The sequence below is a fragment of the Psammomys obesus genome, unplaced genomic scaffold (assembly GCF_907164565.1).
Source record: "Psammomys obesus unplaced genomic scaffold, mPsaObe1.curated_primary_1811, whole genome shotgun sequence".
Classification (NCBI taxonomy): domain Eukaryota; kingdom Metazoa; phylum Chordata; class Mammalia; order Rodentia; family Muridae; genus Psammomys; species Psammomys obesus.
This window is the reverse complement of record NW_026592710.1, coordinates 283,743-311,601: the sequence shown is the minus strand read 5'-3', so window position 1 is coordinate 311,601 and position 27,859 is coordinate 283,743. Positions and strand designations below refer to the sequence as shown.

The following is a 27,859-nucleotide window of genomic DNA, read 5'->3' as shown; positions in this document are numbered from 1 at the left end:
TTAGCGACGCTCCCCAGCGGTGACAGGCGGGGCGGGGCCTCGGCGCGCCGGCCTCATTCCGAGGCGGGCGAGCTGGCGGGCGGGGAGCCCTGCTCGGGCGCGACGGACGGTCTACCGGCCGGGGATGCCGCTCGACGCGCCTTGGTCCTCGGTACAGTGAGCGCCGCTCACCGCAGCCATGACGGTAGAGTTCGAGGAGTGCATCAAGGATTCGCCTCGCTTCAGGTGTGCCGTGGGCCTTGGGTAGGGTGCGGGCGGGATGGGGAGCCGCCTTTGTGCCGGAGGCCGGGCAGGGGCGCCCAGCATAGTGACCGTTCCGGAGTCCACCTGGACGGAGCAGAAGACCTGGCCTTAACAAACCGTCTGGAGCCGGAGCCGCGGTCCCCTAGCTGCGCAGCTCCGCCTCCGGCCTCGGGGGACCGGAACAAAAGACGCCCCTGTACTGATCACCTCGCGCGTGGGGGTGAGTGGTCAGACTGCCTTGGGCAGCCGTATACCACTGGGCATTTGCGTGCAGTGCCATCTCTAGAACTGCCCACCCTCCTTTGTGTGTGTGCTTTTGTGGGCCCTGTAGTTCAGTTCTGGCTAGGATTGTCTGTCACACTGCTTCATCTGTCCCTGGTCTCTCTTTTGGTCCATATGACCAGAGCACTGTATAGGTGCAACCATCTGAAGCCATCAAGGCCTGAGATGGACACCTTGTTGTGAGTGACCCAGAAGCCTGGAGGGGTAGGGGTTGAGGGGATAAGAAAGTCAGGTTTAGGTGTGAGGGTGTGGGCCCTGTTCACTTCTGAGTTTGTTTCTTTTATTGTTCCTGGACACATAGTCATGCACATCTGGGTGAACCGTAAGACCACACAGATACACATCTGTTTAACTGGGTGACATTTGGCAGACAGTAATGGAGGACCTCCTGTGTGTCATTTGAAATTGCGCACCTTCATGAGGTCTCCTACCTCTGTATATACACACACAGTGAAACGTGTTCCGCTGCTCTGCACCTCCTTTGAGGAGGCCAGACCGCGCACATGAATGTGTGGGTGAGCTGCGACATTGGGTTGGTGTACCTGATGAATTCACGTAGCCTGGTGAGGGTGCACACGTGTGCATGTGCCACTTCTCTGGGATTCGTGAGCCATGTTTGCCATGCTGCTAGACACGCGTTAATGTGTGCGGATGTATGTTTTAGCATGGGTGCACATGTCTGCACATGTCTGCACCGGGTCCCTGGAACACACGTCTGTGTGCCCTGTGCTACTACATGCATGCATGTGTTTATGGATAAGCAGGGATCATTCCTTTGGACATAGGTATATATGTTTGGCCACTTATATACATGCAAGCTGGGTTTCTGAGGGACTTCCTCAGCAGTCCAGCTCTGGGTAAAACCACCATACAAGAGAGTCAGTGAGAAACACCTCAGGAGCCTGGGAACATTACAGTTAGCCAAGAGTGTCCACTGACCGTAGGCAGGAGGCTTGTGGTAGTCATCAGTGCTTTTCTGATTTCTATTGCTGAGTGACTGAGAGGAGTGTTCTAAGAGCCTCTGATACCCCACAATTCTACATCCAGGCTTGGTGGGAATCATGGCCAGGATCTCGGTGCTGGGAACTTGGCCTCAACTGAAGCACTCTTATCTTTGTCCTGACCCCTTTCTGAGAAGCTCTGGCTCCACCCTGCCATATGGAGGGATTTGGGCCTAAGCAGAAATCCATTCCCCTCTGGGCCTTCTTTGCCACAGTCAGCCACTTGGACCTGTGGGGTCCCAATAGGTGTGGCGGCTGCCTGAGCTTAACATTTCTTCTTTTGGTAGGCAGAGGTGGGTGTTGGGGTCTGCGCTGAGGATAACTCCCCAGACCTTGCTCTTGGGGTCATGGAAACCTAGCTCAGTAGTTTTTGGTGGTTTTGAAGAGTACCTTGTTCACTCTGAGGTATTCCTGAAGTTATAACTTGATATTTCCAGCCTAGAACCTTCAGGTGGGGCAGGGTGGGGCTGGCAGAAGGATGTGTGTGGAAGTGAGGTGGAGCCTAGACTGTAACCTGGAAAGGGTTTTGCTTTGGGGCTCTTGGCCTAGGATGAGGGCCTGTGACAGCCTTAGGAATGTCTCATAGTCCCTGAAGCTGTGGGTGGGGGTGCAGGGGAGCCCCGGAAGAGAAGGCTGGAGAAGCCAGCCCAGCCGGGGCTGCAAGCCCTGCCCTGGGTGGGGCTTCAAGTGCTGAATCATGGCTTTGGTGAGGGGGCTCCTCCCCAACCTCTAAGTTGCTGAGGAAGTCCCTGGCTAGCAAAATAGGCCTAGGGCAGGAGGATGCCCTCTGGTCCTTGACTGAAGAAGGGAGCGCTAGGACAGAGTGCTGGACCTACACCAAGTGCCCACCATGTTCTCATGTCCCAGTGGATACAAATGTCCGCTCCTGGTGCAGCCCCTCCCAGTTCCTGGCTCCCTGGCCAGCTGCAGCTCTCTATGCAGCTGTCCGGGCTGTTGGGCCTGCTTGGGGAAGCCCTGAATCTTTCTTTCCTGGGCAGATAGTTACCTCTGTGTTCTGGGAACTGCTGGCTCTCATAGTGGCCAGAGTCCCAGAACAGAGCCTCCTGTGGTGGACTGTTTTAGGGCTCAGAGCTAAAAGGCATTTTTCCCAAGCAGGACAGGCTGTGCAGCATCCTTCAAAGGCATGGCTGCCAACGGTTCAGTCAGAAGCTGCAGTCTCCTCCTGTCCCTTCTCTACTTTAGGATTTATGGTGCTTTAGCCCATGATGATGCTGATGGCTAGAACCTTTCAGGGTTCGTGGCTAGGACAGCCTCGCCATTTCAGCCCTAGATCCTAATTGAGGACACACTAAACTATGTCATCTGTTTCTCATGCCCCTTGCCCAGGAGAAACCCTAGGACAGCTCTTTCTCCTTGGCCTGCTAGAGAATAGGGCAGAAGGGAATTAAGGAGCTGCTAGAACTCCATTGGTTCCCCTCTGATACCCCACCCCCAGCCAGTGTAAGGCTTGTTCCTAGAGGGCTGCCTTTGCCCTATTATGTTCCCAAGGTACCTCTTCCTACCCAGGCCAGATGGGCCTAGCTCACCAGCTAGTTAATTGTATGAGGTTGGGGACTGCTGGGAGCCTGCCCTTGTTTCCTTATTTCCTGTTCCCAAGTTGGAGTTGGGGGGGGGGGGGGGGGGGGGGGGGGGGTGGTCCCTCCGCCCTTCCCCTCCCGGTTTTTTCCCCCTCCCCCCCCCCCCCCCCCCCCCCGCCGCTTCTCCTGGTGATGTCATCATTAACTCCTCCCTCCCCAGGGCATCTTCTTTAGCAGGCTGTATTGGTGGGAATGGACTCTAAAGAGACCTGACCCATCTCTCCTTCTGGCTGGACTATACTGTTTGGAGTGTTGAGGTTGAGGGAAATGAAGGGCATTTTCTTCATGGGTTTGAGACACTGTCCCTTAGCTGATGGTTCATGACCAGCCTACTTTAGCCTACTTTAGTGGTCTTCAGTTGAGGCAAAGAAGTGAGGAGAGTGACCCCCAAAGAGGGTTGTCATGGGCACCAACACCACACCATGAGACTTCAGCATTATTATGCTTAGGAAATAAGGACTTGCTTAACCTTGGTTCATAGAGCATATCTACACTGTAGGGTGTGTGAGTGTGTGTGTGTGTGTGTGTGTGTGTGTGAGTGTGTGTGTGTGTGTGTGTGTGTAAGACAGAGAGGTGTGATAGCCAATGTGGTACAGCTAGGTGGCTTCAGGCTGCCTGGTGGGCTATGGGCAGCTCCAAAATGCTGGACCTGGGCCCCAGTTATGTCCATCAGGCAGGGTGTTTGCGTCTCTGAGCCCCAGCCGTAGCTCCCTTCTGGCAGCAAAACCCCTGGGGAGATGCAACAGGAGATGAAACTCCAGCTGATCTAATCCTACAATTCTCATTGTAGGGCAACTATTGAGGAGGTAGAAACAGATGTGGTTGAGATGGAGGCTAAACTGGACAAGGTAAGAGACAGGCGTGGTGGTATATAGAGGGCCCAGCATTACTGCACCCACTCCAAGCCCAGCTTGGAGCTATGGGGTGACTCCAGGTATATCTGCCTATGTCTGAGAGGCCTATCGGATGGGAAACAGCTGAAGTGCTTGCTGTGCCTAGGGTGAGAGGGCGGGGCCAAGGATAAGGGTAGGGAAGGGGAGAGGGAGCAGGCTTCAGAGCCAGGAGAGACAGGAACTATGTGCTGTGTGGCCCTGTGACCCTATGGGGACATATTCACACTCCAGCCCTGTGTCCCCTACTTGAAGTTTTTATGTCCTGCCAGCCTTTCAGTCCAGAGCTGAGGCTCAGATAGCACCAACCTCTCCTTCTGTATGATTCCTTGGAATCATATGGCAGGTGCTCTAGTCTGTCCCTTGTCCTGAACTGCTAATGGGCCTTACTTGAATTTTGGCTGAAAGCAACCTGGCCCTGTGGCAGATCTGACTTGTAGCTTGGAGAAACTGTCAGACCCTCATTTTGCCCACTCTATCCCACTTGCAGCTGGTCAAACTGTGCAGTGGCATGATTGAAGCTGGCAAAGCCTATGTTACTACCAACAGGCTTTTCGTGAGCGGTGTCCGAGACCTGTCCCAGCAGTGCCAGGGGGACACCGTAATTTCGGTGAGGAGCCAATGTGGGGGTGGGAGAAGCCCTCTAAAGGGTGTCTGCGTTCTGATTCAGTACACCTAACCCTAACTTATGGGCAGGGAGGAGTCTTGAGTGACTTGAAGGAGACACTACCTATATGGCCAGTCTGGTCTTAGCCCCCTGCTCATTCCAGTGTGGTCTTCCCCATACTTTTCTTCAGGAATGTCTGCAGAGGTTTGGAGACAGCTTGCAGGAGATGGTCAACTACCACACGGTGAGCCCCATGGGGTATGTGGGGTCTCTACTTCCATTTGAGCCTACATCATGACTTTTGAAAGCCCTACCTAGACCACAACAAAGCTGACTGGTTCTTAGGTAGCTGAACTTGGTGACCGTGAGTGAGAAAGACCATGTTCTGCTCCTTTAATTTCTAGGAACGGTAGCCACTCAGAGTCTATGAGTCAGTGAAATGTGAGGGATGTTTCCAGGGGGAGCTGCCATGTCCCCAACCATGGCCAGTCCAGATCCTAGAGCAAGGAGGCAGCACACATCTCAGGCCTAAGGGCAACAGTGTCTTGGGATGAGGAGACCTTGGAAGGTTCTTCTCTACCCCAAGCTAGGCAGAGCTTTCCATCCCAGGCCAACTTGATTCTGGGTGACAACCTCACTGCCACCCTGGCAGGGCATGGTAGCCTCATAAGCTACTCATTAATATGAGTAGCCACAGTAGAACAGGCCAAATCACTGTGGGGTGGGGGTAGACCATGGCCTGGAAACTAGCACCCCAGACTAAACAAGGGGTCTCCATTTGGCCAGACCAGGGGAAGCCCAGAAATAAACCAGCATGGGATGGCCCATCCTGGTGGCTGCCAGTCTGTTTATCCCCACCCCACCCCCTGTCATAGCTCAGCCCTCTTCTGTGTGTTACTGTGGGTCAGGAGTATGTGTTTGTGGTGATATGAAACCACTTCAGTCCCCAGCAATCAGCTACCACCTTCCCCAGGGTAGTTCCTATGGGAGCTCTCTGCTCTGACTTAGTCCTTCTTGTTGCTGGTAATCAGCCTTGAGGCAGCCCATATGTGCCACCCATGCAGATGTTGAAGGTGGAGTTTAGAGGCCTGCCTGACATCACTTTGACCTCCAGAGTGGCTAAGAGCCAGGTGGGAAGATGCACAAGTGGCTACAGCTGTTCCCCTGGCCCCCAAGAGTGGGCCAGGTATAGGCAGCTCCCCCTGGAAACATCCCTCACATTTCGCTGGTACAGGGCAAGCTCTGTAGCTAGTGTTCTCTACAGAGAACTGGAGCCCAGGAAGAGATGGGCAGGGTCCTATTTCTCTCCTGGTAGGGGATGGGACTTTGTCTTTGGGGGTCTTGTTGGTAGTGACCCTAATAAACCTCCACCCTGCCTCTATCTCAGATCCTATTTGACCAGGCCCAGAGATCTGTGCGGCAACAGCTCCACAACTTTGTCAAAGAGTGAGTGACCAGAACAACCAGCCAAGCCCCCAGCCCCATAGCTAAGAGCCATGGTGAAAGCTGAATTCCAAGTTCCATCTTCAGGATAAGAAGGCAGCATGTCCTTGGCCAAGGCTTCAGCCTGTGAGAGGCCTTTGCCCTCTGATAGGAGGTTCAACCAACAGGAGCAAAGGCTAGGAGATACGATAGACAGGGCAGGATGGAGTTGTAGTTTATCCCCCATACCCTAGAGGAGATGCAGGCTGATGTTTGGCACATGGGTCTGGAGTCAAGGATAAAGACTAGTGTAGTCTAGTCTGGGGTCTAGACTAGACAGGTCTAGGGTAAGCTGGTGAAGGGCTGGGAAGTCCTAGAGGAGGGAAGAGGGAGGAAAACACTTGATAGAGTCCAGGATAGGGAGGCAAGAAAAAGGACCCTTCTTAGGAGCCATTGGGGGATGGTAGAGAAAGTGAGAGAGCTCAGGATATATAAAGCCTACTATGTACTCACTGCTTTTCTGACCTCTGATTCTTGGCACCTACACTGGCTGCCACCCAGGGATGTGCGGAAATTCAAAGAGACAAAGAAGCAGTTTGACAAAGTGCGGGAGGACATGGAGTTGTCCTTGGTGAGGAATGCCCAAGCCCCACGACACCGGCCCCATGAAGTAGAAGAGGCCACTGGTGCTCTCACTCTCACCCGGAAGTGCTTCCGCCACTTGGCCCTGGACTATGTGCTCCAGGTTAGCTGTGGGACAGTAGAAATTTGTCTTGTCCAATGGGTGGGATGATACCCAGCAAGGGCCTGGAACTAGGGTAAGCATTAGGGGGTGGCTGCTTTGATCTTATACAGGAGGCCTCCTGGGATACGGGCAAGAATAATCTGCATTCATCCAGATGCGACCTCACATTCAGACGGGGAAGATTGTAGAGCAATGGGAGGATGAAGCTGATAGCATGCAGAGACCTAAGAACTACATGGGGTTTTGGAACTATAAGTGGTCCAAGTAGATTCTGGAAAAACACAGGCCATGGGCTTCTAGGCCCTGACACCTCATCTGTTTGCTCTTCCTCTGGCAGATCAATGTCCTCCAGGCCAAGAAGAAGTTTGAGATCTTAGATTCTGTGAGTGCTTATGTTGGAAGGTACCTATGGGCATGGTTTGAACAATAGGGGCGGGACCTCACTTGGACCTCTACCCTCCCCTTCAGATGCTGTCCTTCATGCATGCGCAGTACAGCTTCTTTCAGCAGGGATATAGCCTTCTACACCAGCTGGACCCCTATATGAAGAAGCTGGTGGCTGAGGTGAGTCTACAGGAGCGGCTCCGTGCCTGAGCCTTGGGGGCTCCTGGTCAAGGTCCTGGGAAGGGGTTTACTGCCCTCCTGTGATGCCCTCCCCACAGTTGGACCAGCTTGTGATTGACTCTGCAGTGGAAAAGCGTGAGATGGAGCGCAAGCATGCTGCCATCCAGCAACGGGTGAGGCCCTGCAGCCCCATCTCCCCGAATGCAGGAGAATGTTGCTAAAAGCCCTTTCTTCCTCGTCACCACTCCACAACTCTGATCTGGGGCACCAAGGACACACCACAGTGCTGCCCTTCTTCCCAAAACTGTCCACTTCCTACCCATTAGGCCTTGCAGCAATTGCCATCTGAATCTGCTCTACTCTTGATATACAGCAGAAGGAAGAGCCCTATCTTTAAGGGCATAAATACAGTGAGCCTGATCTATGGAAGGGTTACAGCTGGAGCCTGAACCTCACTCCTTAGAGCAGTGGTTCTCAGCCTTGCTAATGCTGCAACACTTGAATACAGTTCTTCATGTTGTAGTGCCTCCCAACCACACAATTATTCTGTTGCTACTTTATAACTATGATTTTGTTCTAAATTGTAAATATATGATAGGCAACATATCTGATAAGTGACTTGAGGGGTCATGACCCACAGGTTGAGAACCATTGCCTTATTGGTTCTCACAACCTCATTGGTTGTGAGGTGCCTCTATAACTAGTTGTGGGCTCTTTCTGGGGCCTTTGCTGAATGCTGGACAGTGGTCCCATCTACCCTCCCTGCCTGGAGCAGAGATTGGCTGAAGATGGGATAAAAGAATCTGGCAGTGTTTAGGAGCAGAGCTGTCATTCACTGCCTCTCTCTTTTCTCTTTTCCCTCTTGCTTGGACCTCAGACCCTGCTGCAGGTAAGAGAGCTACACTCTCGGTTGTCTGCAGACCCTCCCTTTCAGCACCGAGGACACCTCCCTACCTCAGTGCTCCTGCTGCACTTTGGGAGGAGCCTGTAGGCCAGTTGCTGGCACCAGCAAGATGAATCTAGCCAGTCCCACTACAGGAGTGGTGGCAGCTGTATCTTCCTTCCCCTGCTCAGGCTGAGAGCAGGTGATAAGGTCATCCCTCTGCTGGCCTGGCCTGGCCTGTCAGACAACAGGACACACAGGACACCCAAGGCTCCCTGGCTTCTGAATGGAGCTCTGTCAGGCAGCTGGAAAAGGTCCAGCTGGCAAAATGCATGAAACATTCAGGATGGCAGGGGGGTGGGGGGAGGGAGTTCAGCTTCCTTCCTAATCATAGCCTGCTTGTTCCTGCAAGCCTAGTAGAGGGGGCTGGAGTACTCAGGACCAGCTGTAAACACCAGGGATCTTCCCACAGTGTCTTTGGACAAGGGCCTTGCTTGGTCAGGAAATGGTTGTGGTGGGCAGAGGTTCCCTGAGCATGCACCTTACCTTAGCTTTTGTTTGGGGTAAGCCTGGGAGGGCATGGGTTCCTTCAAGGATGGGCACTCCCCAAGGGCCAGCTCTGTCCTCCTTAGGACTTTTCCTATGATGAGCCAAAAGTGGAGTTTGATGTGGATGCACCGAGTGGGGTAGTAATGGAGGGCTACCTCTTTAAGAGAGCCAGCAATGCCTTCAAGACATGGAACCGGTAAGGGTCTTCCTCAGGCAGGGCTGAGGGCAAAGCGGATGTGGAGCCAGCTCTGCCTGACCCCTGTCTTCCATTTTCCTTACCCAGACGATGGTTCTCCATTCAGAACAGCCAGCTAGTCTACCAGAAGAAACTCAAGGTATGCTGGGGAGAGGGTCACCTTTGGCCAGACCCCTCCTCATTTAGATTATGGGTTGGGCTGCTTACAGAGTGTTGGCACAGGGCTGGGGACACAGACAGACATCAAAGGGAATTAGAAACACGTAGCTTGGGTCTAAGGTAAAGGAGGAAGTGGGCATGAGAGTGGTGAGCGTGTACTGCCCACAGGACGTACTGACTGTGGTGGTGGACGACCTTCGCTTGTGCTCTGTGAAGCCATGTGAGGACATTGAACGGAGGTTCTGCTTTGAAGTTGTATCACCTACCAAGTGAGGAGGCCTGGCCCCAGGAAGGGTTGAGGAAAGCCCTGCTTATCCAGGCTGACCAGGCCCTCCCTACAGGAGCTGTATGCTGCAGGCTGACTCTGAGAAGCTTCGACAGGCTTGGGTTCAAGCTGTGCAGGCTAGCATCGCCTCTGCTTACCGGGAAAGTCCAGACAGCTGCTATAGTGAGGTGCACTGCTTCTCTCCTTCCACATGAGTATATGTACCTCAAAAACAGCTCCTGTGGGCTGCATTCGTGCTTGTGCAGGCAGTTTGTACATATGTGTGTGTGCAGTGCTTGCAGGTACACATGCATGCAGATTTGTGTTTGAGGGCCCTAGCCTGTACTGATCCTTCTAACTGGGGATCTTTGGGGAGTTGAAACAAGCTCCTGAAGGGCTGAGTGGTTCCTCACACCGTCCACCAGAGGCTGGACCGGACAGCGTCACCATCAACAAGTAGCATTGATTCCACCACGGACTCTCGGGAACGTGGAGTCAAGGGCGAGAGCGTGCTGCAGCGTGTGCAGAGTGTGGCCGGCAACAGCCAGTGTGGCGACTGTGGCCAGTCAGACCCCCGCTGGGCCAGCATCAACCTGGGTGTGCTGCTCTGTATTGAGTGCTCGGGCATCCACAGGTAGACCTTCTTGACTCTGGCTGGAGAGGGCTGGTTGGGATTCTGAATAGACCAATACCTTGGTCCGTTTCTCTCCTCTTTCTGTCCAGGAGCTTGGGTGTCCACTGCTCTAAGGTGCGGTCCCTGACACTGGACTCCTGGGAGCCAGAGCTGCTAAAGGTGTGTGAAAGGGCTCTTGATGACAAGGCCCATTGGAGCCCCAAGGAATCAGGGGTGGGATTTAGGTCTTTGAACTTGAACTAACACCCACATACACTGTGCCCCACAGCTGATGTGTGAGCTTGGAAATAGCACCATGAACCAGATCTATGAGGCCCAGTGTGAGGGCCCAGGCATTAGAAAGCCCACAGCCAGTAGCTCCAGGTGAGATGGTAGGCAGCCAGCTTGGCCATGGGAGCCCCAGCCTGTGGGCACAGTCTCATGTCCACCTCCAATCCAGGCAGGACAAAGAGGCATGGATTAAAGACAAATACGTTGAAAAGAAGTTTCTGCGAAAATTGGCCTCTGCACCAGCCCGAGAAGCCCCAAGACGTTGGAGAGCACAGAAGTGCCAGCGCCCTCACAGCTCCCCCCATGCCCCAACTACCCGCCGCAAGGTCCGGCTCGAGCCTGTCCTGCCCTCCGTCGCTGCTTTGTCCTCAGGTGGGAGGTCTGCCAGCAGCTGCACCTGAGCTCGTGTACCTGGGCAGGTCTGGGGACAGGCTCAGCGCAGCCCTGGGAAGAGCCACCAAACCCCCAGTGTTGTGCTGGGGTTGGGTAGGATGGAGGCAGGGCTCTGCCTGTCCTGGCATGACCTGTGGCATTCCCCATCCCCTCAGTTTCACCATCTGAACGTGCGTCCTATCCCTTGCAGCTGGCACTGTGGAGCGAAAATTCCGCCGAGACTCTCTCTTCTGCCCTGATGAGCTGGATTCCCTGTTCTCCTATTTTGATGCGGGGGCTGCTGGGGCTGGTCCACGCAGTGAGTCCTGGGAGATTTTCCCACACTGTGTCCCTCAAGGGACATACTCCACCCCCAGCCAAAGTAACACAAGAGGAACAGTTGAGGCTCCTCCATACAAATGTGCATGACACTAGCTCAAGAACTTGAAGAGACTGGGCAGGGTGGTGATGCCACCAGTGTTTAGAGAGCAGACGTTCTCAACCTGTGGGTCGCGACCCCTCCAGGGGTTGCATGTCAGATTTTTTACATTACAATTTATAACAGTAGCGAAATTACAATTATGAAGTAGCAATGAAATATTTTTATAGTTGGGGGTCCCCACAACATGAGGAATTGTACTAAAGGATCGCAGCATTAGGAAGCATCTGGGCTAGAGTTATCTTGACCACCAATTTCAGGCTGACCACACAACTGTCAAGCGTAATGTGTGGAAGCTGGGCATGGTGGTTTACACCTATAACCCCAGCACTCAGACACTGAGGTAGGAGGATTGTAATGGATTCAAAGCCATCCTGGGTACATTTGTAAGACCCTCTCTCAGGGAGTGTAGCGTGTGAACTGCGAGCACACAGAAGTATGCGTAAGGAGCAATTGCATGTGCCTGCATTAATGGGACTTGAGTGGTAACAGCAGAGGGCGCTGGATACCACCTTAAGCCAGGCTCTACAGCTTCTTCCCTTGTTGCCTGGGCTGTGACTTCAGGGTGAAGACCTGGCTCTAAAGCCTAGAGGGCTGGGAGGGGCCACTCTGTGTTGTACTGAACAGGGGGGGCTATTGTTTGGTTTTCTCTCCTTTCAGCCTAGGCAGCGCTCTCCATGGTGTTCCCTAGTACAGGGCTAGTCCTGCCCCTGGAGAGAAGAGTCCACTAGAGGGCGGGTGGGGCTTCGGCTTCTCCCCTGTGCTCTGGGACCCCAAAGCTGAGGGTTCACTCTCTTGTGGTCCTCTAGGTCTAAGCAGTGACAGTGGTCTGGGGGGTAGCTCTGATGGCAGTTCAGATGTTCTGGCCTTCAGCACAGGCTCTGTGGTGGACAGCGTCACTGAGGAAGGTGGGTGTGTGCCTCTCTGTCTCCACCTAGCTCATCATCCCAGCACCCTTGAGGGTGTCAGCTCCCTGCCCTTCCCCCTCCCACAGAGGGTGCTGAGTCTGAGGAATCCAGCAGTGAGGTAGATGGAGAAGCAGAGGCCTGGAGCCTGGCAGACGTGCGTGAGCTGCACCCTGGGCTACTGGCACACCAGGCAGCACGTGCTCGGGACCTCCCTGCCCTGGCTGCAGCGCTGGCCCATGGAGCGGAAGTCAACTGGGCTGATGCAGCAGATGAGGGCAAGACGCCGCTAGTGCAGGCCGTGCTGGGGGTGAGCACAGGCGGGACCTATGTGAAGAGCAAGACTGCATGTCTGCATGTGCATTCTGCTGTCCTAGATACAGACCAGGCTTGATCCTGTTTGGGGGTGCTCATGGCAGGAGGTCAGAGTACAGTGTTCAGTCTGATTTCTGTGGATCTCCAGGGTTCCTTGATTGTCTGTGAGTTCCTTCTGCAAAATGGAGCTGATGTGAACCAAAGAGACAGCCTTGGCCGGGCACCCTTGCACCATGCCACACTCCTGGGCCACACTGGGTGAGTTCTGTGGGTCTCTCTTGTGCTACCAGCCCCTCACCTTCCACCCATCTCAATAAGCTCCTCCACTCCCCAGCCAGGTCTGTCTATTCCTGAAGCGGGGGGCTGACCAGCATGCCCTGGACCAGGAGCAGCAGGACCCATTGGCCATCGCAGTCCAGGCAGCGAATGCTGACATTGTCACATTGTGAGTCAAGCAGGGTTCTGGGGGTGTAGGGCCTATGTGGGGACAGAGCCACCTTACACTGTTCCCCTCCCCCAGGCTTCGCTTGGCCCGCATGGCTGAGGAGATGAGAGAAGCTGAGGCACCCCCTGGTCAGCCAGGCCCCCTGCCAGGCAGCAGTCCTACAGAGCTGCAATACCGCAGGTGCATCCAGGACTTCATTGGCCTCCATCTGGAGGAAAGCTAGGGCCTGGCTGGCCGGGCAGCTGAGGGATCCCTACTCTGACCCCAGCCTACCCGGCCCAGAAACCCTGCATGTCCCTGAAGACCCTAGCCCCTCATCTAGCCACAGACCTGCCTGTGACAACTGTGGGCCCACCCTAACAGCCCAGTACCCTGGTGTTTCTGGCTGGAGTCCCTACTCTCTTGTGCTTCTCTCCTTCTGGCCACTTCGATGCTGAGCCAGAGGACAGGGACCCAAGCACTGAATCTTTTGAAGCCCCACATTTGGGGGCATCGGGTGCCCCTCATGTCACCTTCAGGTGGTCCTTCAGGGGTCTGGGCTGTTCATGGCACAAAGTACTCTTGTGGTCCATGTCACCTTGTGCCCCTCTGCCCTCAGGGCCTATTTCACCTTGTGCCCCGATGTTTACTACCCCAGAACACTGACCTGCTAGCTAGGTCCTCCTACATATCCCCAGAGCCCTTCCTCCAGCCTGGGGCTGGTGGCTGGCCACCAGCCCCTTCCCTGGCAGGAGTGGCAGCCCACCCAGGGAATCAACCTGAGTACCTCGCTCAGTGACCCCAGCATCCGGGTTGGGCTTTGATGGTGCTGGGAGGTGGAACTTTGGCCCAGGTCTTCCACCCAGGCTGGACGCCGGCGTCCCAAGGCTATGTGGCTGGCCACTTGGGTCCATGTGCCTGAGGGCCCTAGTCTGTCCTTGCCTCCTCCAGAGGCACTGCCTGGTTTACCTGGGCCAGAGTCCATGCCTAAAGCAACTGGTACTTTCCACCCCATGCCCAATGTTCTTTGTTACTGACTGAGAGGATTTTCTACAATGACCTCATTCTGACTTTGTCTGCGTCTTTTTTCTGTGGACGCTCAAGGACCATCCTGATCCCAGCTCTGCCTGCTGCTGGGGAGGCCCACATAGATCCGCCCTGCTCTGCCTCCAGGCTTTACTCCTTGGGCTGGGCCTCTGATAGGTCCAGTGGTCCCTTATTTGGGGGGGAGGGCCCACAAATGCCTTCAATTTCTCTTTTTCTGGAGGAGTCCCAGGATAGAGGCTGGCCCCCTCTGCATACTATGGGGCCCTTGGTTAGGTCAAGGGCTCTCAGCTGGTCACTATGCAAACACTGCCCTGGAGCATCCATGGGCAGTAAGGTAGGCACTGGGTCAGGGCCTCTGACTCCCTTGCTTCATGACTGTGGCCCTAAAAAGCAGAATCAGCTTCTTCCTGCTTGAGCTCTGTCCACCACCTACCCTGCCACCTTTGGGCTGGCAGGACCCCACTCCTTCCTGCCCTGATCACACTCACTTAATAAATCTCTGCCGCTTGCACCCACGGCCTGCTCATTGCCGTACCAAGCCTTGCTTGGCTCTGTCTCAGCTGGAAGTTTGTCTGGGAGCAGCTGGAAGCAGAGTCCCAACATTGTCCCTTCCAAGGAGGCTATATCCCAAACAAGCAACAGGGGCCTGATGCTTTGAGAAAAACTGACACCTGACACCCTTAACCCCTGTTCGCTGGCCTCTCCTCTCTGCCTTTCTCTGAATTAGACTGTATCCCTTGGTGAGGATACAGATGAACACTATCAGAATAGCTGGAGCTCAAACTGGACACAGTGATACATGCCTGTAATCCCGGCACTTCGGGAGGCAGAGGCAGAGGCAGGCCGATCTCTGTGAATTTGAGGCCAGCCTAGTCTACAAAGCTAGTCAAGGATAGCCCAGGCTACACAGAGAAATCCTGTCTCAAAAAACAAACAAACAACGGGTTCCATTCGTGTCCCTGATCTGCACCCAGTGTCCTCACCTGCAGTGTGTCTGCTGTGCTCTGCTCCAGGGTGGTGCTGAGGTGCATTCTGAGGTCTGTAGCTCACCCTGATGTAGGCGATTGGGGACACACATGTATGTACATATATATGGAATGGCTGATTTTATTTGCAGAGTAGCCCAAGGTCAGTAGATGTCTGGCCTGGATTTACTTTTTTACCCCTGCTTACATAGGGCTTCCTCAAAGCCAATGCAGGCTCTGTCTGATGTGCGTATATTTGTATGTGAGTGTGACATGCACAGGCAGACAAATGTGACACCACACAGGCTCCACTAGTACCTCTAGATGCATGAACATGAATGGACACATGCTCATATCCAGAGTTTAGGGGTGTAGAGAGGGGATACTTCTCAGCCCTGTCTTGGGATCCCCCTCAATCCAAGGGATCACCACCTGGTGAGGTAGGTAGGTAAAAAGAGTCCCTGGTGTGTTGGAAATACTTGGTTTCTGAATGCATCCTGGGCCCTCAAATTTCTCGTCTGGCCCGCTCTGGGCAACTAGGGAGCCGAAAATAGGCTGAGGGGTTGGATGGCTCTGCTCTGGTTAGTTCAGTTGGGCCAGCATTTCTCTCCATCTGTCTGCTCCAAACTGCAACACCATCTCTGGTCTCTGGTCTCTCCAAGCTGCTACACACCACACTCCAACACTGAATGCCACCCTTTCTCTTTCTCAGCTCTCATATTTATATTCTCTGAGTCCTGGACCACGCCCCTCTCCATGCAGCATGTAGAAGGCCATTACCAGCTGGCAAAGATCATGCCCCACATGTGACAGTTAACAGGTGTGACAAACTATAGCCCAACTAAAATCCCACACTTGGAATTAGAACAAAAACATATTTATATAACATACAAAGAAACCAAAACTTCCATTACAAGAAGGCGATCAGCCCACTAGTTCTGCCCTGTTTACACACCTTGGCAATCCGGTCATAGTGACAGGACAAAACAGAGTAGTCAGCATGTCTCTGGTGACTTATCTTCCCAGCCAAAATGTCCAAGTGGTAAAAGCAATACCCTGCAGCTGGCATGCCTGAGGAGCAGGCCCAGGAGAGGCAGTTGCCACCGATGCTCTTACACATGGTTAGGTCAGCTACAGCCCATTGTCCCTGCCAGAAACGCCTTCGCAGGGGCAGCAGCTCACCAGCTCCTCACCTCTCTGAGTCTCAGAACTGACCAGTCTGAAGCCCACTTTTTACTGGCTGCCCAGATGACTCAGCTGCTGCAGACAAATTCCATGGTCCAACTGGAAGTGGAGTTTATGGTTAGGGACTTCAGCAAAGAGGGTGTCCCAGCTTCCGCTAAAGTTGAATGTGTGGAGAGCATAGAAGTTCTCCCAGGCAAAGGCATCAAGTACTTCCACATGTTGGCAAATGAGGTTTGGCCTGGAGACATGGTCAATATTCCTGTGGAGAGTTTTGTGGAGTTTCCCATGGCACAGAACAGGGTGATCCAGCACTGTGTGGCTTCAGTGTCCCTATGTGTTCAAATGAGAACAGCAGCCCATCCCCCTTCTCAACTTGAGAGAGAAGTTTTGAATTAGGATCTGAGCCTCTGCACTCTCATGACTTCAGAGTTGAGGTCAGGCTCCCAGCCTGGTCATTTCCAGGGCCACCTGCCCTTTTGGCAGCCTCATATCCACTCCTAACCTGGAATTTTACTTGGTCCTTCCTCCTGAGGTGCTTTACTGTTGTTTTAAAAAAACGAAAATTCCAAATCGTTTGATATTACCAAAGAAGACTCGGAAACCAGACGCTGAGGTGAAAACTTGCTAGCTCAGAGAGGCAGAGAAAGCACCCAGGTGACCTCAGCTCATGTTCCAAAGGAAAAACCCAAAAAACCAAGAGCTCCTTCTTCTCCATGCCATCTTAAATACCCTTTTCTCATGTCCCTGCTTTCTGTTAATTCCTGTCAGTTGGTTACTTGCTCCACTTCTTGACCTATGGTTAGCGTTATGGAATCCTGTGTATAGAAAGTTCTTGGATTAAAGGTGTGTGTTAAGGCTGAGCCACACCATAATCACCTGTTTACAATAAAAATAAAGTTATTGGATTAAAGATATATGCTAGGGCTAAGCCACACCAAACAAGAAACAGGTAGGTTTATCTATTTGTTTTTGTTGTTGTTTTGTTTTGAGACAGGTTTCTCTGTGTAGCATTGACTGTCCTGGACTCACTTTTTAGACCAGGCTAGCCTTGAACTCACAGAGATCCTCCTGCCTCTGCCTCTCAGAGTGCTGGGATTACACCACCGAGCCTGGGTAATAAACATGTTTTTACAGTTCACAATCTTGAGGTTCACAATGGGATCAAATATCCTGCAACACCCTACAGTTGCAACCCAGCTCAGACTGACCTATAAAGTTCCCTTTCCCTTCATAACCCTGGCCTCCCAGTATTGTCTGGCTGTTCCTTCAGGAGGAAGCTGAGAGCTCTGAGAAGTCCTGACTAGGTAGTGGTGTTGGGAGAAATGGGATCATAAGGTATCATCTAAGACCGCACCCAGTGAGATATTCCAGGCTGACAGAAATGTTGGGGAGCTCATACCTAAGGTTGACAACTCCCAGACTCTCACTGACCTGGGTTCATGTCACATAGAGTGACAGATGGGACGAATTTGCACTAATGGACACTGCCATGATGCCTGGGAAGCTCCGACACTGCTCTAACAAGCTGCCAGCCAAGGCTGGAGGCCCCGAAGCAGCCTCCCACAGATGCTGCTGCCAACGGTGGCATCAACACAGAAGAAAATGAAAATCCCAGATCCTGAGAGCCGTGGGGCAGACGTGAGTACAGGCGTGCTGTGCTCTTTCTTGCCTGGTTTCGTGTATTCATGGTGTGGCCAATATGCATAGTTTACGCTTGGGCATCCTACACAGCATGTGTGGCACCTGGACATACAGTGGTGCTAGCCCGCCACACAGTGTCTGGTGTCGTATTTTTAGTATTTTAGTATTTTTTACATGTACATGTGTGTATGTCTATATCTGTGCATGTGCCTGAGGTTAGGGACATCCCTTGAAGCTGGAGTATACAAGCAGTTGTAAGCTGCCTGTTGTGGATGCTGGGAGTTGAACCCAGGTCCTCTGCGAGAACAATACATGTTCTTAACCACTGAGCCAATGCTATAGCCCATCTGAAATGTTTTTTGAGGTTCAATCCAACATGTACTATATCCCATCAGGGGAGACATGCTAATTGCCACCTTAGACCAGCAGATCTAAAAAAACACCCTGCCCAGACTATCTTGAAGAGATCCCCATTCAAACCCAGGAGCCAGCTCTGAAAGCAGAGCTCATGCACTCACGTCTTAGTACCTTGAAGGTGGGCTCTTGCTCAGATGCCTCCATTCCTCTGCTGAGAGTGTGGTGGGCAACGGAGATGGTGACAACTCTAGCGGGTCATAAACCAGGAGGTGCCCTGAGGCTGACTGGAAAGCCTTCTCTTTATAACAGGCCACTGGGAGTCGGCCGGGTGAGAGGGAAGGGGCCCAGCTGGGGTGGCAGTAGCCTCACCTGCTCTGGCCAAAGAAGGGGAATTCTTGGGGAGGCAGAGATATAGGATCCTTCCAGTTGAGCCTTTTCACCCTGAGCCTAGCAGAAGAAACTTTCCCTAGTTTTGGTGATAACGTAGCAGGTTTTGGAGGGGAAAGAGACCTGTTTTTGACTAGGACCCACTTGGGAGCCTCTGAAGCTCAGAGCTTCCACTAAGCTAGAAGGGACTTCTGCTCTATCTCCATCTGCTTGGCTCTTGGAGCAGCACTAACCACAGGTGTTTGTGGTTGAGAGACACTGGGTGGGCCCGCCTCTCCCAGAACACAGGTGTTCCTTGAGATCAGCCACACAGCTGCTGGGATGGGAACTAATTGTAGGAACAACCTGGGGCCTGGGTGTGCAGATGGTACCAGGTGCCCTGAGTGGGTGGGGAGTCACCCTCTCTAGTGCATCAGTCATACTATCCACTGGGGCATGCTAAAGCACACATGAAAGCCACACACACACCAAGATCCCACTCCACATTCAGAGACCAAATCAGGTAGTTGATGTGTAAAACCAAAAACAGGCTAGTCAGATGCCAGAACCCCTATTTTTGTCTCTTCTGAGGAGCCTTACATGCCTTAGAATGACCAACTATTCTTACCCCACCTTCTAGCTTGGTTTGAGAGGTGAGCACAAGCCTTACCATCCCTTTCCTAGGACAGATTCTGCATTCCTGACTAATCAGTTCTAAGGACCTGGGTTAGACGGAATGAGAAAGTGCCCACTCGCACTACATCCAGCTGAACTCTGACTGCCTAAATGAATGAGGTCACCAGCCCCCTGGAAGCAGGCAGCAGCCACTGATGACAGCCCAGGAGAAGGAAGTTAGGCTGAAGTAGAATAGCCAATCAGTTTGGGAATCACAGTTTGTCACTCACCAGCTTTGCAGTCTTCCCAAAATGATTCAACCTTTCTGAGCCCGTTTCCTTAAGTGTAAAACATGACTAAGGCACTCTTCAAGCCTGAGGTTCAGAAATAGTACTATTTAATATGGCTGGTGAGGGACTCCCAGACACAGCACAGGCCCTGTGGAGTCTTTCCACATCTGAGCACTGTTCCTTTGGAGGAATGGGAATGGGCTTGTTGCTATGTTACATCTAGCGGCAGAAGAGGAAGAGCCTGGGCTAAGTTGTCTGAACTAGGACAACTCTAATCTCCAAGTGTTGCTGGGGCTGGAAAAAGGAAGGAAAGAAGGAAAGAAGGAAGGAAGGAATATAAGAAGAAAGAAAGAAAACCACGAAGAGTTGAAAGAACAAAAGAGTGAAAAAAAAAGAATGAAGAAACACTGTCCTCTCTTTAGCCCTCCTCACTTCCTCCTGGGAAACCCTCATGGGACACTGGAGTGCAGAGAAGGCACAAAGAGGGTCAGCTTTCTGTTTTACCCTGATCCAGGCCCCAGAGTAAGCGGTTCATCCTTCTTCCTGGCCTGTTTCACACTTGCTTCCCCAGGTGCTCCTGGTTCTGTGAAGGGGAGCTGGGGGTAGGGTAAGGGTGTCTCCAGTTACTGATACACCGGCCCTGTGGTCACTACTCACTACATGCTGAAAAATATGGAAAGGGGCTGGAGAGATGACTCAGTGGTTAAGAGCCCTGGCTAAGCTTTCAGAGGAGCCAGCACCTATATAGTCGCTTACAACCAATTTTAACTCCAGTTCTAGGTGATCCACTGTGTTTCTGGATTCCACAGGCATAAGGCAGGCACACGGTGCACAGACATTCAAATATATGGTGTTTCAGGGAAAATACACATACACATACCCTGGTGCGGTGGTGCAGGCCTTTAATCCAGCATTCAGGAAGGCAGAGGCAGGAGAATCGCTGTTAGTTTGAGGCCAGCCTGGTCTACAAAGTGTAGGCCAGCCAAGGCTGGCCAGCCAAGGCTACACAGAAAAACCCGTCTTGGAAAAAAAAAATGTGGTGAATGGGAGAGAGAGAGAGAGGGAGGGAGAAAGGACAAATATATGTTCCTGGACCCTCTTAGTACAGGCCCTCTGCCGTCTCAGAAAAGACACTCCATTTACTTCCACCCCAGGCCTTATAGGTATCCAGCCACAAAGGTAATCAGGAACTAGGAACGGGCAGTGTCCACTCAGTCCAAGGACAGGGATGCCTTGGGGCTACAGGTACCCAGCATTTCATAGGACTCCAGGCTCGGTTCTTCCCCCAGGATTCTTCAAACCTGGGTACAACCCAAGGTGCACCCTGGGAAAGTCTTAGGCAGCTTATGTGAAGCACACAAGATTCCTGGTAGGGAGAGACAGGGCTGGTTTATCTGAGGTTCCTGGGCCTAGACTGGAGCGGGTTCTTCTTGGTATTTCTGCAGAGACCATGCATTGACTACAGAGTAAGTTTTAGGACAGCCAGAACTGTTACACAGAGAAACCCTGTCACAAACAAACAAACAAACAAACGAGAGAAAAGTTTTAGGGAGTCAAATGAAAACCAAAAGATTATGAGATTAGTGGTGATAAAATAGTCCTTTACTTTTTGTTTTCCTCTATCCCATACCAGATAGCTCTTTTGATATGAGACAGAGATTTTGGGTTTTTCTTTAACAAGTTTAGAAAAGGAGAGCCATGTTCCAACCCCGAAACCAGTTTTAATTTTTAACTGAATTGGGACCACAAAAAGATCTTTTGCCACTTATGTCTGTAGAGGGCAGCAGAGACAAGCATTGGGGAATCTGTGAGGCGCAGGGACTATGCAAACGGGGAAGCCAGCGTGGAGCTAGAGCGAGGTGGAGACTGTCTAAACCCCAGAAATCGCAGTCTTGAGATCAGCTTGGGTAAGGCTCGCTCCCTCCCTATTCTGTGCCAGGACGCCCTAGCGCACGTAGTCTCGATCACCTACCTCCGAAATTCTCGGAATAGACATGAGGCACGGCGCCTGGAATTCCATTCCATGTAAATAAAGCACTGTCAGCATCCCAGCCGTAACCAATGATGTGAATTCACCCTAGGTTCACATAGCCCCTGATCACCCCAAAACTGACACAACTGCTTTACCAGAGTTGCTGTTTCTCTGTGAGAGCTCCGAGCTAAAAGGCTGTAATACTTGAAGAGCTGCTTTGGAAAAGGCTTTCCTCTCTTTGGACTTACACTGCCAGACTGGGGACCCCGACCTGCCCTGCTTGGCTGGACTCCGTGCCGTTGGCTGGTGCCTACACTCTCCAGTGCCTGGACGCTCCAAGAGAAAGCCCCCCCACCAACACACACACACACACACACACACACACACACACACACACACACACACACACACACACACTCCCTTCTGGACCAGGATCCAGTGACTCACTCATTCTGGCTCCACTCTATCCTTCCCAGCCTGGTGTGCAGCGGTGCCCGGAAGCACAGGAATCCGTTGTGAGCTGGCCAGCTTCATGTCTAGCTGGTTGTCTAGTGTGGCCTGGGTGCTGGCACTAGTCTGGGCCTCCGAGCTGGGATTTCAGGCTAGTCACCTGGAGATAATCGATACCACTTTGCTAATTTACTCTTTTTGAGAGGATATTCTCTCTTGATGATCTATTATTTTTCTTCAGATGTTTCACTGGTCCAGTGATGTCTGGATTCCTTAATTGGATGCTTTTATTCTCCTGGAAAGATAAAAACAAAACCTTGCCCCAACCCTGACTCTGTGGGATTCCTTTTTTGGCAGGTTATATCTTCCCTCGGGCAAAATGTCTTTTGTCATCTTTCAATTGAAATTAAAAAAAATTTTTTTTGAAAATTTGAAACTAAATATATCTTAGTATGTGTGGATAAATGTACCTATAGTCTGCATTCTCCTTATTTGTAAATTCAAGGTTTAAGTGTGTTTATTTTTAGGTCACAAAGGATACTCACTTTGAATTTCAGCCTTTTGCAAGGGGCTTTTAAATTTAAACCGATGTAATTCTTATGTGCCTGCCTCTGCCAGTTGTTAGGATTAACTGTGTGTGCTTCCCAGGTGCTGGGATTAAAGGTGTGAACCACTGGCCAGCTGTGGATTCCTTATAGTAGTTATTCTCAGAGTTGTCCTGGTTTAATTTGGTTCTCCATTCCCTCCCCCCCCCCTTTTTTTTTCAGAGTTAGGGGTAAACGTTCATGTTTTTAGAGTGTATAATCTATCATTCTTTCTGATTTATTCTGAATTTGTTCCCTGGAAAATTTTAATATTCTAGTCTTAATTAAACATGATGTCAATTTGTTCATGATTTCATTATTTTCAGATGTTTTGTCTGTCTTGCCGGTATGAGCTACATAGCTTGATGTCTTTGCTAAATTTTACTGGGTGTTGCCATTTCCATTCATGCCTCCCATGGTATCTTTGTCATTTTCCTGCCAGCTGGTGGTTTTCCATTTTGATGACCATTTAGCTATACCATTGCACACGTACCATGAATTGGAGAAGAGATTTTCCTTTTACTTTTCTAGTTGTTTGTCTCATGGCCAACAGTGCTATGCTGATTTTGTGGTTCCTTCCTCAGTACTGGCCAGTCCATCCCCTGGACTATAGGCTGCTGTTTTCCGTTAGTTTTGGTTTCATCAGTAATTGATAATCCATCAGTAAACCACATAAGCCAAATGTTGTGACCATTCTATCCATCCCCACACTTCATTAGGTGCCTCTCTTAGGGGAGAGTTGAGCAGTTTAGGCAACTGAGCAGGAAGGCACAAACCCCTTTGCTACCACATCCTGGTCACAAAGGAATTCAAATAGGTGCCAGCTCCATTGTAATACCTTTCCTTCCATGGCTAAGTTTGCAAAGGACTCTGCCTTCCAGTGGATCCAATCCACCATTGTAAGGGCACCTTTATGACCATAGGGTGGTTGACAATGACAGAGTATAAGGTTCCCCATGCCTGGTAAAATATCCAGATTTTTTTCAAAGACAGAATATTTGTTCTCCATATATAGAAAGTGTTTGCAATAGAAGCCAACAGGCAAATGTTGGTGGACTCCTTTTTTGCTTTATGAAGAGTCCCCAGTTGCCAATTCACCAATAAATTCAATATCCATAATTAGGATGTGCTAGGAAACATGCGGCTGTGAGGGTTACATGATGGTTCACAAATCACACCACGAGACCATTCCACGTGGGAGGTTTATTAGGGGAAGGGAGAGGGGGTCACAGAGAGACGGAAGAGAAAGAGAGAGAGGGAAAGGGCTCCAGGAGTTCTCATATGAGGTGACCAGGGCATGTGCAGGTGGTTCCAGGGGATCAGCAGGTGGTCTTTTTGGTGGCTTCACAAATGCCTGATAACCGGTTTGTCAGGTCCCTTGGAGCTGGCCTGCTTACTGATCCCAACATTCCTCCCTTTTTGTTTCGTTAAAAAGTGAGAAGCCAGGAAGGGGTGATGGTGGGGGAAGGGCACAGGGACGACTTTTGCTCTTCAAGCTACTTCCTGCTGATTAGGAGCGTTATCCTTGGGGTATAGCTGGTCCCCACCATCGGGGTCATAGTCATCTGGCTCTGTGGGCCGAGGTTGATAATCTTGTAGGAGTAACTGATTAATGGTTTGGTTAGAGATTTTTTTGCATTTGTTGTTGGAAGAATGTAGAGAGGAAGTTAATTAAGCAGGGTGCAAAAAGCAAAAGCAGAAAGACTACCATGAGAGGTGAGACAAGGGGCAGAATCCATTTCCATATGGGATTCTGAAAGGCCCAAGAGCTAGAGGCCTCAAGCTCTTCCTTTCGTCTTTGTAAATCTGTCTGGAGTTGTTGGATTTTGTCCTTTACTATACCCGACTGATTGACATAAAAACAGCATTCCTCCTGGAGGAAGAGGCAAAGGCCACCTTCTTCAGCTGTGAGGAGATCCAATCCACATTGGTTTTGAAGTACTACTGCTGCCAGTCAGTCAATCTGTCCTTGGAGGGTTGGTATTGTCTGAGCCACTTTCTGAAGGTCCTGGATGAACTGGGAAGAAAGCTGATAATACAAAGTTAGTGAGGTGGCTAGTCTGCTGTTCCAGTCCCTAGAGCTGCCGTGATTCCTGCAGCAGGGGTAGGATTTGAATTTCTCTCTTCTGCTGGGCAGCTTTTGAGTCCATGACCGGGATTGGTAGGGGCTCTCTTTCGTTTATCACCCCCAGCTCAGGGAAGAGGAGTACCAGAGCACAAACTCCTGACCAACGAGCAGGCAGACGACGGTAGACCTGAGTGCCACAAAGAATCGAGATATTATTAGCAGTAGGGCATTAGGGTTGAGATGAGGTATCGAGGATTACAGTTTTATTACAGTCTAGGGAACTTAGCATTCCTACAGAGTGTGTCCCGGATGCCTTGAAACAGCTTGCCACGCCAAAGAGGGTGATATGAGAAAGGTAGGGGGTTGTGGCAACAGTAGAGTCGGGGCAGTTAGTAAATGGTGAGGTAAGGTTGCTTGACAGTCACTGCAGAGGCTGTCAGTGGTACCTCTGACTTGGTCCCCTGTGGAACACACAGCCAGCAAGCTTTAAAATGGCCCGGTTGGGTCACATTAAGGAGCTTGTAGGCCACGGTCAGAGTCTGGAGTAGAAGATGAAATGACAGGTTTGTGTTATTCATAAGAGGGGATGTTAGAGAGGTATTGACCTTAGAGGAGTGTTTAATTATCTTTTCTACTTCTCCCATTCCCAGATTTTGGGTAATTGGGACATATTTTCTCTGGATATGGATAGTACTTATCGGTAGATCAGGTGTGTAGCGGCGGTAGAGTTTTCCAACGATGCCTGCTTTCCATCTGGCATCCCACGGGTCTTGGATGTATAAGTAGAGGGTCTTTTTATACAGGTGAAGGAGCTTCTTCTGTGCTGGTGAGTGGATTTGGCAAGACCAGTATGGGCAGCCTCCATACCTGTCCGGCCATTTTTTGCAATAATCCTTTGTTTGATCAAAGAGAAAGCAAACAAAAATTCTATCAAATAAGAGGGGAGGGATAGAAGTGGGGGCGATAGCTATTTCAATCGTCTCCCAACAGCCTCCCATAGAACAATTTGTTGACCCTATTTGGAGAAATTGTTTATTATCAATGATGGTTTCTTGAACCTCAAATCTCCATACGTAGGGATTACCTTTAACAGAAATAGGCAAGAAGGAGAGGAGGAAAAATACATATCCAACCCAGTAGGGTCGAACACCACTCCTGTGGTGAGGCCTCATTCTTCTGGAACTGGAGACAGGGTGGTTGATCTTGGCGTCTTTTGGAGCTTGAGGGAGCAAGGTCCTGTTGGAGTTGATATGTAGGAAGGGGCATTAGCTCAAGGAGAGGGGGTGAAAGGCTTATGCTGGGATAGATGAATCCAGTGAGGGAAGCCCTCAAGTTTAGCAGCTGTGGGGGTCACAAGAATCACCTTGAAAGGGCCCTGCCATTTAGGAGAAAGAGTTGGGGTACTTTGGTTTGGAGGGGAGAGAAGGACCTGGTCCCCAATGTTAATAAGAGATGGACAGGGGTTAGTGTGTGGCCGTGGTAAATAGTGGTCGGTAAAGACCCATAGAAGGGAACGGAGATGACAGAGTAAGGGAGTAAGTAGGTAGTCAGGGAGAGGAGAGGATTTAGCTGAAAGACCAGGAGTTAGGACCGGTCTCCCATACATGAGATCAAAAGGTGAAATAGACAGAGGTTTTTGGGGGAGAGCTCACAGCCTGAAAAGAGCCAGAGGGAGGAGTTTTACCCAATCAAGGTGAAGCTCTTGTGATAGTTTAACGAGAATGTTCTTTAGGGATCGTTTAATTCGTTCTATCTTTACTGAAGACTGAGGACGGTATGGGATATGAAAATACCAAGGAACGTTAAGGGCTTTAGATAAGGTTTGAGAAATCTGAGAAGTGAACTCAGGGCCATTATCTGACTGAAGGGAGGTAGAAATTCCAAAATGTGGGATAATCTCACGGAGAAGGAGATCAGAAACTGTCTGAGCTCTTTTGTTAGTAGTAGGAAAAGCCTCCACCCATCCCGAAAATGTGTCCACCAAGACCAGGAGGTACCAGACACGTTTGACTTCTAGCATGTGGGTAAAATCAAGTTTCCAGTCAGTCCCAGGGAGAGAGCCTCTAGCCTGGTGGGTAGGAAAAGGGGGGCTATGATATCCTGAGTTGGGATCTGAGGTCTGGCAGATCTTACAAGAAGCAATAATGGTCCTTAGGAAGCGCAAGTCCTCGGAGGTAGGCTGCAGGTGAGCTCTGACGAAGTTAGGCAAGCTTGACTGAAAGAGCTGGTGTAGATAGGACAGGATCTGATGAGCGTCAGGAGAGGGCAGGGGAGATGTGGGTTGTAGTGTAAGGATATTTTGTGGTGGGAGGGAGGAATCTGGGCCTTTTAGGACCGCAGCCTTAGCTGCCTCGTCAGCCCGGCTATTCCCTTTGGAAACTACGGAATGTCCGTCCGGTGGGACCGGCAGTGGATTATTCCAATGGCTGTGGGAAGGTGGGAAGCTTCTAGCGCGGCCATAATTTGGCCTGCATTGGTTACTGATCCTCCCTTTGCTGTAAGCAACCCACACTCTCTCCAGATGGCAGCATGGGAGAGAAGAATATGAAAAGCATATTTAGAGTCTGTATAAGTATTAAGGGATTGTCCTGGGCTAATTGGAAAGCTCGGGTAAGAGCTATTAGTTCGGCCTGTTGATTAGTGGTGTGGCCAGGGAGGGCTTGTGCCTCAACCACTTCAGTATCCGACATTATGGCATAACCTGCTTTTCGAGCTCCCTCGTGTACAAAGGAGCTGCCATCTGTGTACCAGGTATAGGTAGCATGAGGCAATGTGCCCTCCAGTATGTGTGAGGGGTGGGGCAATAGTTCCTCTAAAGTTTCAGTGCAAGAGTGAGATGGGGAATAGTCAGAGTTAGGTCGAGGAAGAAGGCTTGAAATATTAAGAGGTGGGCACGGTTGGAAAATGAGGGTAGAGTCTTCTATTAGCTACACCTGGAGGGAAAGAACCCTGGAAGGAGGTAAAGTTTGTAAGCCTTTGTATGTTAAAAGGTGAGACAGATTGTGAGAAGAGAAGACAGTAATAGGTGACCCGAAAGTTAGTTTTTTTGATTCTCAAATAAGGAGCTCTGCAGTCACTAGGGCACGAATACAGGGGCCCATCCCTGGATTGTCAGGTCTAATTTTTTTGATAGATATGCTACGGGTGCAAAGGAGGGTCCCAATTGGTGGCCTAGGGCTCCAAGGTCATATCCCTCTTTTTCTGTTACATAGAGGGAGAAGGGACAGGTTAGGTCTGGAAGATGTAAGGCTGGGGCCTCAAGAAGAGCCTGTTGGAGCCTCCGAAAGGGCTTTGTAACAGGTTTTAGAAGGGGTTCATGCAAAGGACCTAAGGCTGCCTCATATAAGGGGCGGGCAAGAAGGGAAAAGGAGGGGACTCAGGACCTTAAGAAACCGGCCGTTCCCAGAAACGATAAGATTTCTTCTTTATTAGAGGGAACTTCCAGAGACTGTATTAGGGCTTTTCTGTCTAGGGTGATGCCCTTGTGGGTTGGGGTTATTGTTAGGCCCAGGTAAGTGACCTCAGAAGTGGATAACTGGACCTTGGAGAGTGAGAC

General features: G+C 51.1%; 1 protein-coding gene across 1 annotated transcript; it reads left to right on the top strand.

The window, feature by feature from the left end:
• Nucleotides 1-54: 54 nt before the first annotated feature.
• Nucleotides 55-14,321, top strand: Acap3 (ArfGAP with coiled-coil, ankyrin repeat and PH domains 3). Its single transcript, XM_055615041.1, has 24 exons — nucleotides 55-225; nucleotides 3,915-3,972; nucleotides 4,505-4,624; nucleotides 4,812-4,865; nucleotides 6,009-6,067; nucleotides 6,605-6,788; nucleotides 7,126-7,170; nucleotides 7,257-7,352; nucleotides 7,451-7,525; nucleotides 8,230-8,241; nucleotides 8,868-8,980; nucleotides 9,068-9,119; nucleotides 9,308-9,408; nucleotides 9,481-9,592; nucleotides 9,830-10,038; nucleotides 10,128-10,197; nucleotides 10,307-10,401; nucleotides 10,478-10,680; nucleotides 10,892-10,999; nucleotides 11,929-12,027; nucleotides 12,114-12,334; nucleotides 12,488-12,597; nucleotides 12,674-12,784; nucleotides 12,860-14,321. Exons 1-24 carry the CDS (start codon nucleotides 179-181, stop codon nucleotides 13,005-13,007), a joined length of 2,502 nt encoding a protein of 833 aa, XP_055471016.1. The 5' UTR covers nucleotides 55-178; the 3' UTR covers nucleotides 13,008-14,321.
• The last annotated feature ends 13,538 nt before the right edge of the window (nucleotides 14,322-27,859 follow it).

What these genes read in the sequence shown, in the direction of transcription:
- Acap3 (XM_055615041.1), top strand. Translation starts at nt 179, where the DNA reads ATGACGGTAGAGTTCGAGGAGTGCATCAAGGATTCGCCTCGCTTCAG. An exon ending in GGGAGCCAGAGCTGCTAAAG is followed by an intron (nt 10,198 to 10,306) that starts GTGTGTGAAAGG and finishes TGTGCCCCACAG; the next exon opens with CTGATGTGTGAGCTTGGAAA. An exon ending in GGACAGCGTCACTGAGGAAG is followed by an intron (nt 12,028 to 12,113) that starts GTGGGTGTGTGC and finishes CCCCTCCCACAG; the next exon opens with AGGGTGCTGAGTCTGAGGAA.